This window comes from Elephas maximus, chromosome 22, assembly GCF_024166365.1.
Source record: "Elephas maximus indicus isolate mEleMax1 chromosome 22, mEleMax1 primary haplotype, whole genome shotgun sequence".
In the NCBI taxonomy this organism is placed as follows: Eukaryota; Metazoa; Chordata; class Mammalia; order Proboscidea; family Elephantidae; genus Elephas; species Elephas maximus.
In genome coordinates, this window is record NC_064840.1 from 57,535,979 (window position 1) to 57,554,357 (window position 18,379).

Genomic DNA, 18,379 nt, shown 5'->3' on the forward strand with positions numbered 1-18,379 from the left:
CAAGAGTATGGCCCCTGGATACCGTTTTAAATCAGTACTAAAGTCACTCCTGAGGTTCACCCTTCATCCAAAGATTAGACAGGCCCATAAAACAAGACTAAATGGGCACACCAGCCCAGGGCAAGGACGAGAAGGGCGAGGGGACAGGAAAGCTGGTATAGGAAACCCAAGGCTGAGAAGGGGAGAGTGTTGACATGTCATGGGGTTGGTAACCAATGTCACAAAACAATATGTGTATTTGTTGTTTAACGAGAAACTAATTTGCTCTGTAAGCCTTTATCTAAAAGGCTTAAAGTACAATAAAAAATAATAATAATAAAAAAAAGAGGTAGACCAGAAGATGAAAAACTAGCAAAGGATCACCCAGTAAGACAGGAGAAAAACCAAGAATGTATCAGTATCCTGGAAACGAAATTGAAGAAGTGTTACAAGGAGTGACTATGATGAACTGTATCAAATGCTGCTGACAGGTCAAGATAAGGACTGAGAACAGGCCATTAGAATTAGCAATGTGGAGAGCACTGGTAGATCTGACAATTGCAGTTTTAATATAATGGAGGCAACAAAAGCCTGACTGAAGTGGACTTAAGAAAGTGGGAGAAGGGGAACCAGAGATAGTTGCGTACAGGCTATCTTTAAAGGAGGTTTGCTGCAAAGGGGGAGGAGGCATGGAATAATCACTGACAGAGTGAGATCAAGAGAAGAAATTTTAAAGATAGAAGAAATAACAGCTTAACTGCATGCTGATTAAAATGATCAAGTACAGAAGGAGAAAACTAGTGATGTAGAAAAAAGGGGAGAACTGCTAAAGTGATGATCTTGAGTAGGTGAGAAGCAATGGGATTCAGTACAAAAAGTGTGAGTACTTGCTTTAAGATGGGACCTTTGCCTTCCCCCTCCATAATTTATATATAGTAATAGCTAGCAAGGCAAGCTATTACTGGGTGGTGTAAATGGTTAAGTGCTTGGCTACTAACTGAAAAGTTCACAGGTTCAAATCCACCTAGAGGCACCATGGAAAAAAGTTCTGGCAGTCTACTTCTGAAAGATCACAGCCATTAAAATCTTGTGAGGCCCTTCGGGAGCAAGGGAGAATTAAGAAAACTAAAGACACATGGGAAAGATGAGTCCAAAGGACTAATGGACCACAACCACCACGGCCTCCACCAGACTGAGTCCAGTACAACTAGATGGTGCCCGGCCACCAGCAATGACTGCTCTGAGAGGGATCACAATAGAGGGTCCCAGACAGAGCAGAAGAGAAATGTAGAACAAAATTCTAACTCACAAAAAAAAGACCAGACTTACCAGCCTGACAGAGACTGGAGAAACCCAGAGAGCATGGCCCCGGATACCCTTTTGCTCAGCAATGAAGTCACTCCTGAAGTTCACCCTTCATCCAAAGATTAAAAAAACATCTCATAAAACAAAACAAGACTAAATGGGCACACCAGCCCAGGAACAAGGACTAGAAGGTAGGAGGGGACAGGAAAGCTGCTAAAAAGGAACCCAACGTCAAGAAGGGGGAGAGCTGACATGTCGCAGTGTTGTTAACCATGTCACAAAACAATATGTGTACTAACTTAAATGAGAAGCTAGTATGTTCTGGAAAACCTTCATCTAGAGTTCAATAAAATATATATATATATATATATATATATATATATATATATATATATATAATTTTGAGAATAAAAAACAAGCAAATCTTATGGAGCACAGTTCTACTCTAAAACACGTAAGTACACGGGGGTCACCATGAGTCAGAATCAACTCAATGACGATTGGTTTATTTATTTGTTTGGCAAGGCAAAGTCAAACAGATGCTGGTAGATAAGTAAATGATGTCATGCGATTCTACGGAAATTCTCCTTTAACTGCTTTGATTTTCTCAAAAATGGGATGTATGTTACCTTGCAACATGATCAGATAAGAGATAGGGGAGATGGTTCTAGAGGGCTGAGGAGAGAATTACAGGATGACTAGGGTAACATTCCTAAGGGATGACTTGAGATCCCTCATCATGCACCAGCATGCTTGGGTTTTTTTCCCAGTTAGGTTCCACTCCACAGGTGTCCTAGTTTCCTAGTGCTGCTGTAACACCAAATCCCTCAAGTGGGTGGCTTTAAAGAATAGGCGTTGATTGTTCCACAGTTTTGGAGGCTAGGAGTCCAAATCAAGGTCCTGGCCATGTCTTTGCCTTCTGTGGGCCTCTCTCAGTTTCTGGTGACTGTTGGCATTCCTTTGCTGCTTATAGATGCATCTGCTTCTGCTGTCAGATGGTGCCTCCCTACGAGGACGCACATCGGTTCTGCTCTTTTTATAAGAAACCACTCAGGAGGGATTAGGTTTATTTAGGACCTATGCTACTCTAGGTGGAAACCCTGGTGGCGTAGTGGTTAGGAACTACGGCTGCTAACCAAAAGGTCAGCAGTTCGAATCCACCAGGCGCTCCTTGGAAACTATGGGGAAGTTCTACCCTGTCCTATAGGGTCACCATGAGTCAGAATCGACTTGACAGCAATGGGTTTGGTTTGTTTTTTTCTACTCCAGTATGGCCCCATTAACATAACGAAAGAGAACCCCTATTTCCAAGCAGGGTCATTGTCTGAGTTATCCTGTGCTGCTGTACTAGAAATACTACAAAAATTTAACAAACAAAAATTTATTTTCTCACAGTTTAGGAGGTTAGAAGTACAAATTTAGGGTACCAGCTCTAGGGGAAGGCTTTCCTTCTCTGTCGGCTCTGGAGGAAGGTCCTTGTCTCTTTGAGCTTTGGCTCCTGGGCAATCTTCATGTGGCTTGGCACCTCTCTTCCCCCATCTCTGCTCTGCCCGCTTGTTTAATTTCTTTTATATCTCAAAAGAGATTGACTCAATGAACCGACACTAATCTTACCTTATTAACATAACAAAGAAAACCCATTCCCAAATGGGATTATAACCACAGGAATAGAGGTTAGAATTTACAACACATATTATTGGGGGACATAATTTAATTCATAACAGTCATTTTTACAGGTACAGGGGTTAGGACTTCAGCATAACTTCTGGGGGGACACAGCTCAGTAATAATAGGTGAGGCACAGAACAGTGGGACGTGAGGTTTAACCAGAGTTGTGGTTTTGCTAAATAAATGAGAGGGGCAAAGGAACCGAAGATGCACAAGGGAATGATTATGATTGACCGTGGAATTTCGGCTAAGTAAAAGAAGAGAGAAAAGCATGAAGGTGAAGAACGGTGTTAGGGTCCCATTGGCACTGAAGAATTGAAGAATTATTGAAGTCTTGGTACCAGAGGGAATGAGATGTAAAGATAGGAAATAGTCATCAGACAGCAATAAATATAAAAACTGATATTACGGAGGGGTTATATATTACACACATAGGGTTACTATGAATTTGAATTGGCTGGACAACAACCAATTTGGTTGTTTGTTTGTTTGTTTTGTTTTACATATCGGTAATTATAAGGTCTAGGGTATGACCATGGGAATCGGTGACTTAAGTTGGGTCAAAGACAAGATCAATGGAGGAAGAGTTTAAAAACTGAGAGGTAAGTATATGAAGGATTATCATGGCACATATTCAAATCACTAAGAATTCAGAAAGCCAGCATTGGAAAGAGTGAGAATGAGCCAGGATCCAAAACTGTTGACATATAAGAGGAAATAATAATGAAGGGATAGTGGGTGATGTCATAAGATTCAAAACTGAGGGGTTTTAGGGAAGATGGAGGAAAATGGGTCTGGAAGAAGCACTGAAGATGCTGCCTCTGTGCCAAGTGGTAGATGAAGGCTATGGAAGAAAAAATAACCATCACTTGTGAAGCCTGAGGCAGCAGCAATACTGTTAGACCAAGTTTCTTTAACTGCAAGTGGGTAACAGCAATCAAAGTCGGATCAGGGCAAGTCACTGATTGTTCTCGGGCACAGATGTAATACGTTCACCAAGATCTATAGGTTTTACAGCATAAACAGCCAATTCAAGTTCTTGCTGTCTCATATAAAACACTTTGTGCACTCCGAAGTGGATGCTACTTGTAAACATTTTTAGGAAAATCTAATGTTAATGTTCTTCAAACCAAGAAATTGAAAATAGGGGAAAAATTCCATAAATATGAGTTTTGATAATATTAATATTTGATAACATTAACAGTCAAAAGTTCACTAAAGACATAAATAAAATTTTTTTTTTTTTTTGTATCTGTTGATGTATAGGTGTAAAATGATAGAATCTATCTCAGATGGAGTTTTCCGTGACTGGGAGTCTAGTAGAAAATATTTAAATGAACAAGAATTATCCAGAGATGATGTCTGTCTAGTCGTCAGGCAGTTCAATGTAACCGAAAGTTCTGTAAATGGGGAAAAGGAATCTTTTCCAATAGTGCTGGAACAATAAACATACGCAAAACTAAGTAAATAAAAAAATTAACCTGACCATTACCCCCATCATATACAAAAGTAACTCAAAATGTATCATAGACCTAAATGCAAGCACTAAACTATAAAGGCTCTATAGGAAAGCATAGGGGAAAATCTTAGTGGCCCTAGATTTGGTAAACAATTCTTAATACAATTAAAAAAAAAAAAAAGAACTAAAAAAGAAAATCAATAAATGAGACTTCATAAAAAAATTAAAAACTTCTGCTCTGCAAAAGATACCACTAAGAAAATGAAAAGAAAAGCCATGAATTGAGAGAAGATATTTTAAAACATATATTTGGCAAAGAACTTCTATTTAGAATATATAAAGAACTCCAATCTCAGTAATGGAAGACAAACAGCCAAACTTTAAAAATGGGCAAAAGATCTGAACAGGCACTTCACCAAAGATGATACATGCGTGTCAAATAAATACATAAAAAGATGATTAACATCATTGAAGAAATGCAAATTAAAACTACAATGCAGACAACCTACAGATTGGGAGAAAATTTTCAGGAACCATGTATTGAGTAAGGGCCTTATACTCAAAATATATATAAAACCTCCACAACTTAACAATAAAAGAACAAACAATACAATCAAAAATGGGCAAAGGACTTAGTTCACCAAAGAAGATATGCAAATGGCCAAAAAACACGAGAAGATATTCAACATCATTGGCCATTAACAATACAAAACCTGTTACTACAGAGTCGATTTCAGCTCATAATGACCCCATGTGACAGAGCAGAGCTGCCCCGTAGGCTTTCCTAGGCTATAAACTTTACAGAAGCAGATTGCTAGGCCTTTTCTCCCGTGGAGTCACTGGTGGGTTCAAACTGCAGATTTTTTGGTTAGCAGCCAAGTGCTTAATTATTGAGCCACCAGAGCTCCTCTCATTAGCTGTTAAAAAACAAAAAACAAAACCCACTGCCAACGAGCTGATCCCGAGTCACAGGGACCCTATATGACCGAGTAAAACTATCCCATAGGGTTTCCAAGGAGCAGCTGGTTGATTCGAACTGTTGACCTTTGGTTAGCAACCAAGCTTTTAACCACTGCGCCACCAGGGCTCCATATATATACGCACACGCACATATATGTGTGTATGTGTATGTGTAATCCACACACATACACAAACACATAAATATGTATGTTGTTGTTGTTGTTAGCTGTCATCAAGTTGGCTCCAACTCATTGCAACCTTACGTAGAACAAAACAAAATGTTGGCTGGTTCTGTGCCAGTTCGTGATGCCATGCAACCCTATGACACGTATATAAAAACTCATCACTTTTAAAGTATGCTTTTCTGTATTTATGTTATACCTTAACCAAAGGAAAAAGGAAACAAAAAACACCTCTGAAGAAAACAAAAAAGTAGAAAACTAAGTATCAATCAGAAGTATGGCCACAAAACTTTGATAAAATAAAATAACCATTCTGCAGAACATGTTATATGTTATCATCTTTTCTGATAAAACAATATACACATACATTCTTCCTTCTGGTTGCAAATGACAGAAGTCCGACTCAAATTAGCTTAAGAGAATATTCATTTATCGATATATAACTGGAAAGCTCACTTAGCTAGGCCCCCAAAAACCTACTGCCATCAAGTCAGTTCCGATTCACATTGACCCCACGGGGTTTCCAAGGCTGCAAATCTCTATGGAAGCAGACTGCCACATCTTTCTCCCACGGAGTCACAGGTGGTTTCAAACTGCCAACCTCTCGGTTAGTAGTCGATCGCTTTAATCACCGTGCCACCAGGGCTCCTGTAGCTAGGCCCATGTGCCCACAAACAGTTTTTGTTAATAACTTCAGGGAAACTCTCTAGACTGTTCAAAAGCAAAAAAAAATTACTAAGGTATCACTTACAGGTGACCATGAAAATTCCAAGATCACTCTAAGAAGAGTGCTAGAACCAGGGCTGGCCAGGTTTCAAATGAAGCTTCTGTATGTTCATGTATCTGGAGAGATGTACTGTGCAAGTTAAGTTAGAGAAGAAACAGAACACAAGCTACGGTTTTCAACCATGAGCCCTCAATTCTAAAGACACAAAGACAGACTGTCTGAAATGCAGGCATTTGAGCTGCTCCTCACATGGGCAACTATGTAGTTAATACAAGGTGAATAACAGCAAGGACTTATTTAATGATGATATTAATTCTCAACAGGCTGACAGGTGATCTGGGCTTCAAAAGATAAGGAAAAAAAAAAACAAAACAACAAACCTATTGTCATCAAGTCGATTTCGACGCATAACGACACTATAGGACAGAGTAGAACTGTCCTATAGGGTTTCCAAGGTTGTAAATCTTTACGGAAGCAGACTGCCACATCTTTTTCCCTTGTAGTAGCTGGTGGATTTGAATCATTGACCTTTTGGTTAGCAGCCGTGCACTTAACCATTGTGCTACCAGGGCTCCCAAAAGATAAGAATACCTCTCAAATCATGCCAAACTCAATGACTTCTCATATTTACAGGTAATCCTTTATTTTAAAAATTCCTAGGTAAAAAGCTGAAGGCAGCCATACAATGTCAACTTCGTAACTGCCAGGTTTTCAAAGTACTTAGAAGGAAAAGATCAAGGGGGTTTTAAATATCCCAAACAAATATTTCATTCCTTTAGTCATTCAACAAACATGAGCACCCATGATGCAGACTGAACCATAACAAATGGCTGATGGTTAACCATTTTTAAACTACGAAGAATGGCAATTTCATATGGTTCAACCAACAACCAGGCATTGTCCTAGGTGCTGGGAAACAATAAACAGATCAAATTCTCAACCTTTATATGGAGCTTACGTTGTGCATGCATGCGTGCATACTTGTGGGGTAAGGCAGATAACAAACAAGCAAGCAAATATATGGTATATCAGACGGTGCTGCGTGCTTCTGAGAACACAAAAGGTTAGGGGAGATGGCCAGTCCAGGGAATGGTTGTTGCTATTTCATATGAGGCCGGGAGGGCCTCGCTGATGACATTTAAACAAAATTCTACAGGAATGAGGGTGCGAGCCTCTTATATTCCTCTGAAAGGGCAAAATCTGGTCACCAACATGAAAATTTCTGCTGAGTTTACACCAAAAACCACAAGAACAAACAATCCTCCTAAAGCCACTGGAGTATTATAACAATCACAGTTATTTAAACTTGGAATCAGCCAATGCATACCTAACAAAATTACCACTGCTGCTTTCAGTTCTTATTCTACACGCAACACAAGTTTCGTATTAGCACCATATATTTTTTGGTCCGCGTTTTCAACCTAATAAATATCCATGTATAAGAACATCTGTAAAGATAAGCAATTTATTCTTACATCTTTTGCAGAACCTGGGCCATCACAACCCCACTCGTTAAATCTTCCACGGTCTGGCATGGTGCATCTACATTAAACGTCTGGATCTGGAGACAAAGGAAAAAAGGATTCCATGGTTAACTACTTAGGAAATTTCTTTGGCTTCTTTTCATGATTATCTCACCCTGGGGGCAGGAATAACTCTACAAAGTAGAACGTTGGAAATTTCTTTCTGCGCATTATTTTAATTTTCCCCCGTTAGTAAAAGAGAAATTGAGACAGACACTGGGTGACTTCCCAACAAGCATTTTACTTCCAAATAACTGATCAGTCTAAGAAAATCATGGTAACTTTATCCCCTCTCCCAGCGGGATGAGCAGGCCTAAGATCAAAAAAAAAAAAAAAAACCCAAACCCGTTGCCGTCGAGTCAATTCCGACTCATAGTGACCCTATAGGACAGGGTAGAACTGCCCCATAGAGTTTCCAAGGAGTGCCTGGAGGATTTGAACTGCTAACCTTTGGTTAGCAGCCATAGCACTTAACCACTATGCCACCAGGGTTTCCATGCCTAAGACAATATGGACCAAAGAGATGCTTGCTTGAGCTTCTGGGAAAGAAAAGTCCATCACATCTTCATAAGTATGTCACCCCAAATACCAACAGCAGTCGTTTTATAACTGTTAAGGAAATCAGTCTTAGAATAAGATCAATTCAGCAGAGAGCAGAGATGGAAAAAACTAGGTCTTTCAGGCCAAAATGGAGTCATTGAATTAAAAAACTTCCAACTACGTGAGATAAATTTCTTTGTTGTTTAAGCCAGTCCAGGTTGAGGTTTCTGTCACACAGAGCCAAGATATCCCGATACAGACGCAGAAGTCACACTTACTACGGGTTAGGTTACAATTCAATTCTATTTCAAATGTACTCTGAATTAGAACGAACTCTGTGCTGGTCAACATAACGTGGGCAGAGAAATGTTATAATTTTCCTAGTAGAAATTATCTCTGTAAGTAAGAAAAAGCCAATGGTCCAACAGAGATTAGACCCAATAGAGAAACCAGGACTTGAAAAATAAGTTGGTTAGCATAGAGAAATGCAGGCCAGGCCCTCAGAGTTTATAGTTCAGTGAAAAGCAAGCGTTATTACAGGAACTGCAAACAGCAAGCACAAAGATTAGAGGTGAGAGTGGCTGGCAATCTAGGAATGAAAAGAAGCTTAATTTAGGTTCAGTGATGAGGCAGTGATGATTCAGTGGTAGAATTTTCACCTTCCAGGCAGGAGACCAGGCTCAATTCTTGGCCAATGCAGTTCATGAGTAGCCACCACCCATCTGTCAATGGAGTGTTACTATGATGTTGAACAGATTTCAGCAGTTTCCAGACTAACAAGGACTAGGAAGAAAGGTCTGATGATCTACTTCCAAAAATCAGCCACAACTGATCACAGAGATGATGTAGGACCGGGCGACGTAATATTCTACTGTGCTCAGGGTTGTCACGAGTCAGAGGCTGACTTCATGGCAGGTAACAACTACCATGCAAAACGCTGTAAGCCATGCTAGGACTTTATTCCAAGAGCAATGGAAAACCGGCAAAAGATTTCAAGCAGGAGAGTGAGAAATTTGACTTGCGTTTTATAAAGATCATACTGTAGAAAGAATTGGAAAGAAAGAGGCCAAAGGGACCTATCTTAGCAGGTTAGCACTGATGAAATTATGGTAGACTCAACTAGGCAGAAAAAGCCCTGGTGACACCATGGTTAAGCACTAGCTGTTAATCAAAAGGTCAGTGGTTCAAACCCACCTAGCAGCTCTGCGGAAGAAAGGACCTGGCAATTTGCTGCCATAAAGATTACAGTCTAGGAAACCTATTGGGCAGTTCTGCTCCTGTAGGGTCACTATAAATTGGAATCAACTTGATGGCATACAGCAACAACAGCGAACTAGGTAGCAACAGTGGAAACATTAAGAATAACATTCAAGTGACCACCTGTCCTCACATCCATCTTTATTTATCGGATTATATTCCTAGAAGTAAACTTGCTGGGTCAAAGTGTACCCACATTTTAAGGCTTCTGACAACATTGCCAAACTGTCTTTAATACACACTGCAATAATTTATTCTCTTACTGACAGTAGGTGAGTGTCTACTTTTAAGATCAAATCTTTAAAAAAAACTATTAAGTATAGTCAGTAGCTTCTACAGAGGAGAGTCTAAGGCGTAGTGATCTGGTTATGACAGTGGAGGTTAAGGAAATGATCTTAAGATCTGCAGAGCAAGTAGTTTTTACTTATGTGTCCATTTGGGGTGGGTGATAAAAAGAATGCCCCTCCAAGTTATCTCCTGGCACTATCCTCACAGAACAGTAGAGACTTAGTAAGTGATCAGAAAAGGAATAAACGCGAGAAACAAACATCTGCAGGTAATAATATAGTTTAAAAAGAAATAAGCACCAGCTTTCATTTTATGGTTGCTAGTAGCCCATTTATAGGGCAGTTCTACTCTGTCCTATAGGGTCGCTATGAGTCGGAATTGACTCGATAGCACTGGGTTTTGTTTTGTTTTTTGAGTAGGCCATTTAAAAAAAAAAAAAAAATCAGCCTCTTTCTTGTCAGTTTGTTTAGAAGGAGAAAAAGGGGCAGCAGTGCAGGCCACACATCTCACTAATCTGTCACTAGCCACAGCACAATGCCCGGTACAGAACAGACCCCACTGTACTGTACATTGCCGTGAATGGAATAAACTAATTCGATCCCCAGCTTTGCTCTTAATTTGCTGCACAACCTTGGATATGTCACTTCATTTCCGTTTTTTTTTTTTTTTTTGAACACTTTATTCTGTTTTGGATGAAAATTTACAAAGCAAATCAGTTCCCCATTGAACAATTCATACACGAATTGTTCCCAGACATTGGTTGCTATCCCTACAATGTATCAACACTGTCCCCATTTCCATCCCTCCAGTTTCCCTCTCCCTCCTTGCCTTTTCATCTTTGCTTTTGGGCAAATGTTGCCCACTTGGTCTTGAATAGCTGATTGTTCTAAAGAGCAATCTATTTTATAGGCCAATCTATTATTTGGATGAAAGGTGACCTCCGGGAATGGCTTCAGTTCCAGGCTAAAGGGGTATTTCAGAGCCACAGTCTTGGGGGTTCGTCTAGTATCTATCAGTCCAGTAAGTCTGGTCTTTTTTTTTTTTTTTTAATGAATTTGGAGTTTTGCTCTCATTTTTCTCCCATTCTATCCAGGGCCTTCTATTGTGTTCTCTGGTGAGTGCAGTTGGTAGTGGCAGCCGGGCACCACCTAGTTCTTCCGGTCTCAGGCTAGAGGAGGCTGTGGTTCACATGGGCCATTAGTCCTACGGACTAATTGTTTCCTTGAGTCTTTGGTTTCCTTCGCTCTTCTTTGCTCCAGACAAGAAGAGACCAAGAGTTGTATCTTAGATGGCTGCTTCCAAGCTTTTGAAGACCCCAGATGCTACTCACCGGACTAGGATGCACGACATTATCTTTATGAACTACGTTTTGCCAATTGACCTACATGTCCCCCAAGACTATGAACCCTAGCCTTCAAGCCCAGTATGCAGCACGTACAAATATGTATAGACAAATGCCCACAACTACCTATATATGCATGCATGTGTACTCCCATACACTCTCCCACACCTATATGGCACACATTATCTACCTACGTAACCATTCACAAATTTTTGGTTGTTACTACTGTTGTTGCAGAATTGTATGTTAAAGCATTCTCCTTTATTCTTGCATACCTCTGAGAGTCTTCATTTACCTTGGTCATGTTGTGCTGACACCCCCCATATTGTGTACTGCCTTTCCCTTCACTAGAATTAACATGTGTCTACTATCTTCTAAGTGACTCTCCCTCCCTCCCCCTCTTATCCCTGGTAACCATCAAAGAACGTTACTGTCTGTGTGTAAACCTATAATTCAATTTTTACAAAAGTGTTATCATACAATATTTGTCCTTTTGTGACTGGCTTACCATATTTTTATGCAAATAATGTGCACCTTCTACATTTATTTGCCAATTCCTCCCTCCCCCGCAAGGTATTTTTGTAATGTCTTATGATAATTATTTTTACCGCAACACGTAAAAAAAAATTTTTTTTTTTTGCATAGCTGTGTTCATGAAAATATCTCATGGGGGAAGAGAGCGGTTGGCAAACCAAGAAGGCACGCATTTGTGTAAAAATACAGTATTTCACTCAACATAACATCCTTTGAATTCATCCATGTTATGTTTCGCACTCATTATTCTTTATCAATGCACAGTACTCCACTGTATATACATAATTTTGCTTATACCATTCACCCAGTGATGGACCCATAGGTTGCTTCCATCTTTTTGTTATTGTGAATAATGTTGCAACGAACATGCGTGTGCATACATCTGTTCGCGTCGCTGCTCCTATTTCTCTAGGATATATACCTAGGAATGAGACTGCTGGATCATAGTCTACCTTTTTGAGGAAGCGCCACATCATTTTCCAATGTTTGGACCATTTTACAATCCCATCAGCAGAATTCCAAACTCCCCACCTTGCCAGCATTTATTGTTTTCTGTTTTTATGATGCCGCCATTACTACTGGTGTGAGATGGTATCTCACTGTAGTTTTGATTTACATCTCTCTGACGGCTAATAATCTCGAGCATCTCCTCATGTATTTGTCAGTCACCTGAATGTCCTCTTTGGTGAAATGTCTGTTCATATCCTTTGCCCATTTTTTAAAATTGGATTGTTTGTCTTTTTATTGTTGTGGTGTTGAAGTTTTCTATATATGTTAGAGATTAGACCCTTGTCAGATATGTTGTTGCAAAAAAAATTTTTCCCAATCTGTATACTCTCTCTTTTTACTCTTTTGGTAAAGCCTGTTGATGAGCGTAACTATTTAATTTTTAGGAGATCCCAGTTATCTAATTTATCTTCTGTTATTTGTGCATTTTTAGTTATGCTATGTTTAATAGTGTATTTATGCCATAAATCAGGACCCCGAGTTTTGTTCCTCTGTTACTTTCCAGGAAGTTTATAGTTTTAGGTTTAACATATAGATCTTTGATCCATTTTGAGTTCGTTTTTTGTGTATGGTATAAGGGATGGATTCTGTTTTATTTTTCTGCAGATGGATATCCAGTTTTACTAGCACCATTTGTTAAAGAGACTATCTCTTCTCATTGAATGGACTTCAACCTCTTGTCAAAGATCAACTGTCCACAGCTGGATGGATTTACTTCTGGGGTTGATCTCTCTTAATACCGGTTTTTTCACCTAGAAATTGGGGGAAAAAAATCCCTTATGGGCGGTATGCTGCTTAAAGAATGAATGAGAAAATCAACACACATGAAGTATTCTGAAAAGTCTAAAGCAGTAGTCCCCAAAACTGGTTGTACATTTGAATCATCTAAGAAGTTTTTATTTTGAAAATATACATTTCTGAATCAGAATCTGTGTGTGGTGAGGGTGGTGGAGGAAGGGAGCCGGAAATCTATTTTTAACCCTCTGATCTAAAGAATTATCAAATGTAAAAGCTAAAAGATTAGAAATGTGCCTCTGGCCAATCTGAGAAAACAATTAGATAAAGCAGGTTATTCGATATAGCAGGTTATTCAATAAAGCCAATAATTTAGTTATAACACTTTATCTGTTTTTCTCTTGAGACTTAAATCAACCTATTTTCATTCTGATTTTTAAAACGTGGCGTTCCAAAACAATTCTTATTTTTTCTGTAGTGGCCCCTGAGGTGAACAGTTGCTTACTGAGGGCTAGAAACTGTCTGTCTTGGCTTTGATACGAAAGTAAAGCAGAGGAAAAAAAAAAAAAAAGAAGAAGTAAAGAAGATTCCAAAGAAAATCTATCCCTATGGAGTTTCTTTTCGGAGTGATGAAAATGTTCTAGAATTAGATAGTGGTGTTGGTTGCACAACTTTTTGAATATATTAAAAAATCCACTGTATTGTACACTTTATAAAAGGCTGGATTTTATGGTATGTGAATTATATCTCATAAAAAACACAAACAAACAAAAAAAACTATCACCTACCAGTTCTCACACACCCTGAGCTAACACCTAAGGGATAGTCCAGTAGGGCAGCAGAGTAAAACCTGAGAACAATTGCATTAAGGCATGAAATTCTACTTAGTGGGTTGTAAATTTTCCTTTAATTCCAAGAAGCTCTATTAGCACCACCCAACCTCCACCTCATCTCCCTCCCTCCCCCCAAAAAACGGATGAAAGTAGTAAAGGCATGAGATCAACTGGAATTAGTATTTCCAGAGCAGTGCTTCTCAACAAGGGCAATTTTGCTTCCCAGGAGACTTGCGCTACTGTCTGGAGACATTTTTTATTTTCATTACTTGGTAAGTGTTATTGGCATCTAGTGGGTTAAGGCAAAGATACTACTAAACAGCCTACCACACACATGAAGGTGCCCACAACAAAGAATTGCCCAGCTCAAACTAGCAATAGCTGAGGTTCAGAAGCCCTGTTCCAGAACAGTGATGTTCAAGGGTGGTCCACAGGCCACCAGCAAGAGCATCTCTAGGGAACATGGTAGAAATGCAAATCTCAGGCCCCACCCAAAACCTACTGAATCAGACACTCTGGAGGTGGGGCCCAGCAATCCGTTTTAAGGAGCCCTCCAGATGATGCTGATGGATTCTAAAGTATGAGAGCCACTGCTGTAGTTAGCAACCTTACTGTTAAATACGAATGCAATAAAAACACAGAGGTGAAGTTACTTGCCCAAAGTCACCCTTGGTTAGTATGAAATAAAGGCAGGATTCAAACCCAGGCAATCTAACGTCAGAACCTGTACAACTAACTACCATGCTATACTAAAAACCAAACCCACTGCAATCAAGTCGATTCCAACTCCTAGTGACCCTACAGGACAGAACAGAACTGCCTCATAGAGTTTCCAAGGAGCTGCTGGTAGATTTGAACTGCTGACCTTTTGGTTAGCAGCTGAGCTCTTAACCACTGCGCCACGAGGGCTCCAGCCATGCTATAACGCTGTTAAACCCCACTGCTGTCAAGTAGATTCTGACTCATAGCAACCCTACAGGACAGAGTAGAATTGCCCCATACAGTTTGCAACAAGTGCCTGCTGGATTCGAACTACCGACCTTTTCATTAGCAGCTGTAGTACTTAACCACTACGCCACCAGGGTTTCCAACCATGTTATAGTGACCCTCAATTAAACAACAAAACAAAGATAAAACCAGTAATTATGGCTTTTCAACAATATGTGATTTAACTTTTGTACATCAGCGATTTCTTTACTCCTCCATTAAAAAAAAAAGAGGACAAAAATTGTTGACTGAATGAAGTTAGGCAGAGCAGAAAGAATGGAAAGGAGGGAGAGACACCACCATAAAAATGATACCCTCCCTAATTCTAGTATGCATTTTACAGGCTGCTAAATAAGTAGTTTGAAAATCATAAGGCTATGTCAACGTTGCTGAGCTACCCAGAAGAAATATACTGAGTCTAAGTGATGATTCTTTTCACATACAGCTTCTTGCCAATAACTGGTAGCATTCCAGATTCTTGTTTCGGAGTCTCTCAAACCTGAGAAAGTACAATCTGTTTACTGAGATCCAGGTACAGCTCAAAACTTAGTCTTCACAGATGTGAACAGGCAGGGCATCTAAGAGGTAGGAATATATTTTGACACAAAGGGCGGGGAGAGAAGGCAGAGTGGAAATTTTCAAGCATGTCCTGCTCAACTTGATCTTGCTACATAAACTTTGCGGTGGAATTTAAGATGGTTTCTGTTTGTAGGATGATACTTTGTCTTTTCCTAAGTACCTCTCTTTCAACAGAAATTAAGAACATTTGGTTCTTGGGCTGAAAGACTCTTTAATACAATGGTGACTTATCCAGCATTTGGGGCCATGGCTTGTTCCACAGAAATGAGTTCTGCATAGGTGACTAACAGTCATACCTTTAAGTGCCTGAGGTCTTATTATTTTAAACAATTCCTTGTGGGAGAATTTCTAAAATGCATTCTATACAACTCTCTTGTAAACGAAATGCTATGTGATGCAAAGAAACTTTTATTTGATATTCAGGGTGATAATTATAGTCTTCAATAATTGGATATGGAAGTTCTTGGAGCAGAGAAGGCGGTCAGCCCAAGGCTGAATCACTGGACTGAACTTTTAGTTCTTGGGTCTTCTCTGTTGCTGGCAGCTGTCTGTGTTTTGCTGACACCTTCTAACTTGCTGTGTGCAAAGAAAACACACAACCAAGTAGGCTGGAAGTTTACGGAAAATAGAGCGAATTATTTTAAGTGGGAGGCTTTTCACTAGAGTATGTTGGATAGGTATTTTTTTCTTACAATTGGTTTTGGAATTGTGTTTGGTATTTATCTGGCCTCCAAATATGAGTAGTGCTACAAGATTAAAGGTACATTTTCAGCAACCTCAAACATTTTTCCTATAAACATTTATTCTGCTTTTTATAAAATGACAAAATGGAACAAACCCAGCATTTAAATTCAAACTGATTTTGAAACAATTTGATGTACAACGTTTTTAAATGTTTCCAAATCCTAGAATTCTTCATCTTCATGGGGACCCTGCCCCTCAGTTTTGTCATTGGTAATCTCTAATCTTATCCTCTCTAGAAATTTGTCTTGAAGAGGCTTCCAACAACATTTCAAAATGTCTATTCACAAAATCATATGCCTTGACCTCTCTCTCTGCAGCTGATACAGTGAATTTTTCCCGGTTTGTTTGTTTTACAGTTTGTCAGAGTCTAAATTATTCTAGATTCTCTCATATTCTCCATTAATATCCCTTTAAACTGCCCCTGTGATTTTTCCTTTATATTTTTATTAGCATTTCTCATTCAAGTAACTGCAATGACATCTTTTTGCAGATGCCCTTCAAATACACCTTCGTTTGAAAAGCCGTTGTTTTCATGGCTTTGCTTTCTAGACTTTAACAATGTACCCCTACTTCAAATTCAGTGAACTTCCTCATCTTTGCCCTCTTCTAGCATTGAGGGAGGCACTATTTGTACAGACTCAAAACACAAAATCTTAGGAAACTCAACCTTGTATTTACAACCCCTACCAAATCTCTCTCTTCTACACAATCAAAGAATGTGGTAATTCTTTCCTTTATCTCTCCCCCTGCCTAGTCAAAGCTTGGCCACATTATGCAACTTATCAGTTTTTCCCTCCTCCAAAATACAGCAGTTAAATACTTCTTCTCTGCCTGAATTCGGAACACTACATTCCATTAGAGTTGTAAGCAGTTTGCCAACTATATATTCTTGCCAACAACCTGAAATCCCAAGAACCCTATAAAATATAAAAAGTTATAGACTATATCAAGCTCTACCATCATATATATTCTATATTTCAGAGAACATAATTTTATTCCTGATGTACCCAAATTACGAAAACCTCAGACTCTACTTTCATTACATTTTGTTACAACCAACCTAAGGCAATGCTTCCAAACTCTTCCACCCAAGTGTCCCAGCACAGAAGAGTGGTATCTGTATTCCAAGGATCTGAATATGTAACCCAAGGCACGGACTGAGGGTTTCTTTGAAATTCTGTGTTTTATCTTTAAAGTTAATACAAATGTTTGGTCTCCTCCATAAATGTTCGTGTTGGTTTTATTGTAATAATTATATTTTAAATTATCATCAGTGAGTAAAACTAAACGTTCCAAAAACAAGCACGTTTATCCCGTGGCTCTTCACACCCCGTTAAGTCCATCCCCCACCCGAACCCACACACTGGCTCCACGGTTTGAGAAATATGCAAATCTGGCTTTAATGTCTGGCTGTAAAGGTGTGATCGTTTCCATTAGAATTGAACACATTAGCTTTAAAATGTGAAAATTTTAACAGCCGTTTAATAACTTAGAATCCCACTACGTTACTTCAAAATGTCCTTTATTTCCATTACTGATTACCAAATACCTTCCATCTTTATTTTAAATATCTACCTCTAACACCTTCCATAAGTACCAATCTCCACACCACTTACTTTCTAATTGCCAAAATGCACCTCGCATTTCAAACGCTGTCTCTGCGTGCTTTTCGTATTTTTTCCAGCCCAAACTATTTTTGGAGCCCGGTTCCTGTTGTCTCTCTGGTTCCCTTTAAAAGTCCTCTTTTCTTTTGCAGGGGACAAGGCTCATTCCTGCAGGGACGACGCTCCATCCTCCGTGAACGTTACAACAAAGGCGAGGAGCGTCGTCACCAGGAATCCCGAGTGCCCCCACCGGCTGCGCCCGGGCGCAGGACAACCAACGCTTCGGTGTCCCTAGGAGCGCGAGAGTGAAGCGCCAGCGCCTCATCAGCTGCAAACAACAACAATCCTAATTACAGTGTCGCCTGCACCCCGTCATTAGCCTCCACTGAGCCGGTTTTCACTCGGAGAGCAGCCAGCACCTCAAGCTCGGCAAGTTTCCCTCGGACCCCGGGCCAAGCCTCCTCCCCACCGGCCCGGCAGTTCCAGGCCGACCCCCGCCCGGCCGCGAGTGTAGACGCGGTCCGCACCGGCGTCCCCCGGCTCCGCCCGCCCCAGGCCCCGGATGTGACAGCGCCACCGCCCTCGGCGCCCGCCCCCCGGGACAGGCATTGGGGGATCCCGGAAAG

General features: G+C 40.0%; 1 protein-coding gene across 3 annotated transcripts in view; it reads right to left on the reverse strand.

The window, feature by feature from the left end:
• The window catches only part of HOOK3 (hook microtubule tethering protein 3), a 121,596-nt gene that overhangs the window by 102,848 nt on the left and 369 nt on the right, over positions 1 to 18,379 (reverse strand). For all 3 annotated transcript variants that reach the window (XM_049865141.1, XM_049865140.1, XM_049865139.1), the window contains exon 2: positions 7,756 to 7,841. In XM_049865141.1, coding sequence (XP_049721098.1) covers positions 7,756 to 7,841 — 86 coding nt within the window. The remainder of the gene's footprint in view (positions 1 to 7,755; positions 7,842 to 18,379) is intronic.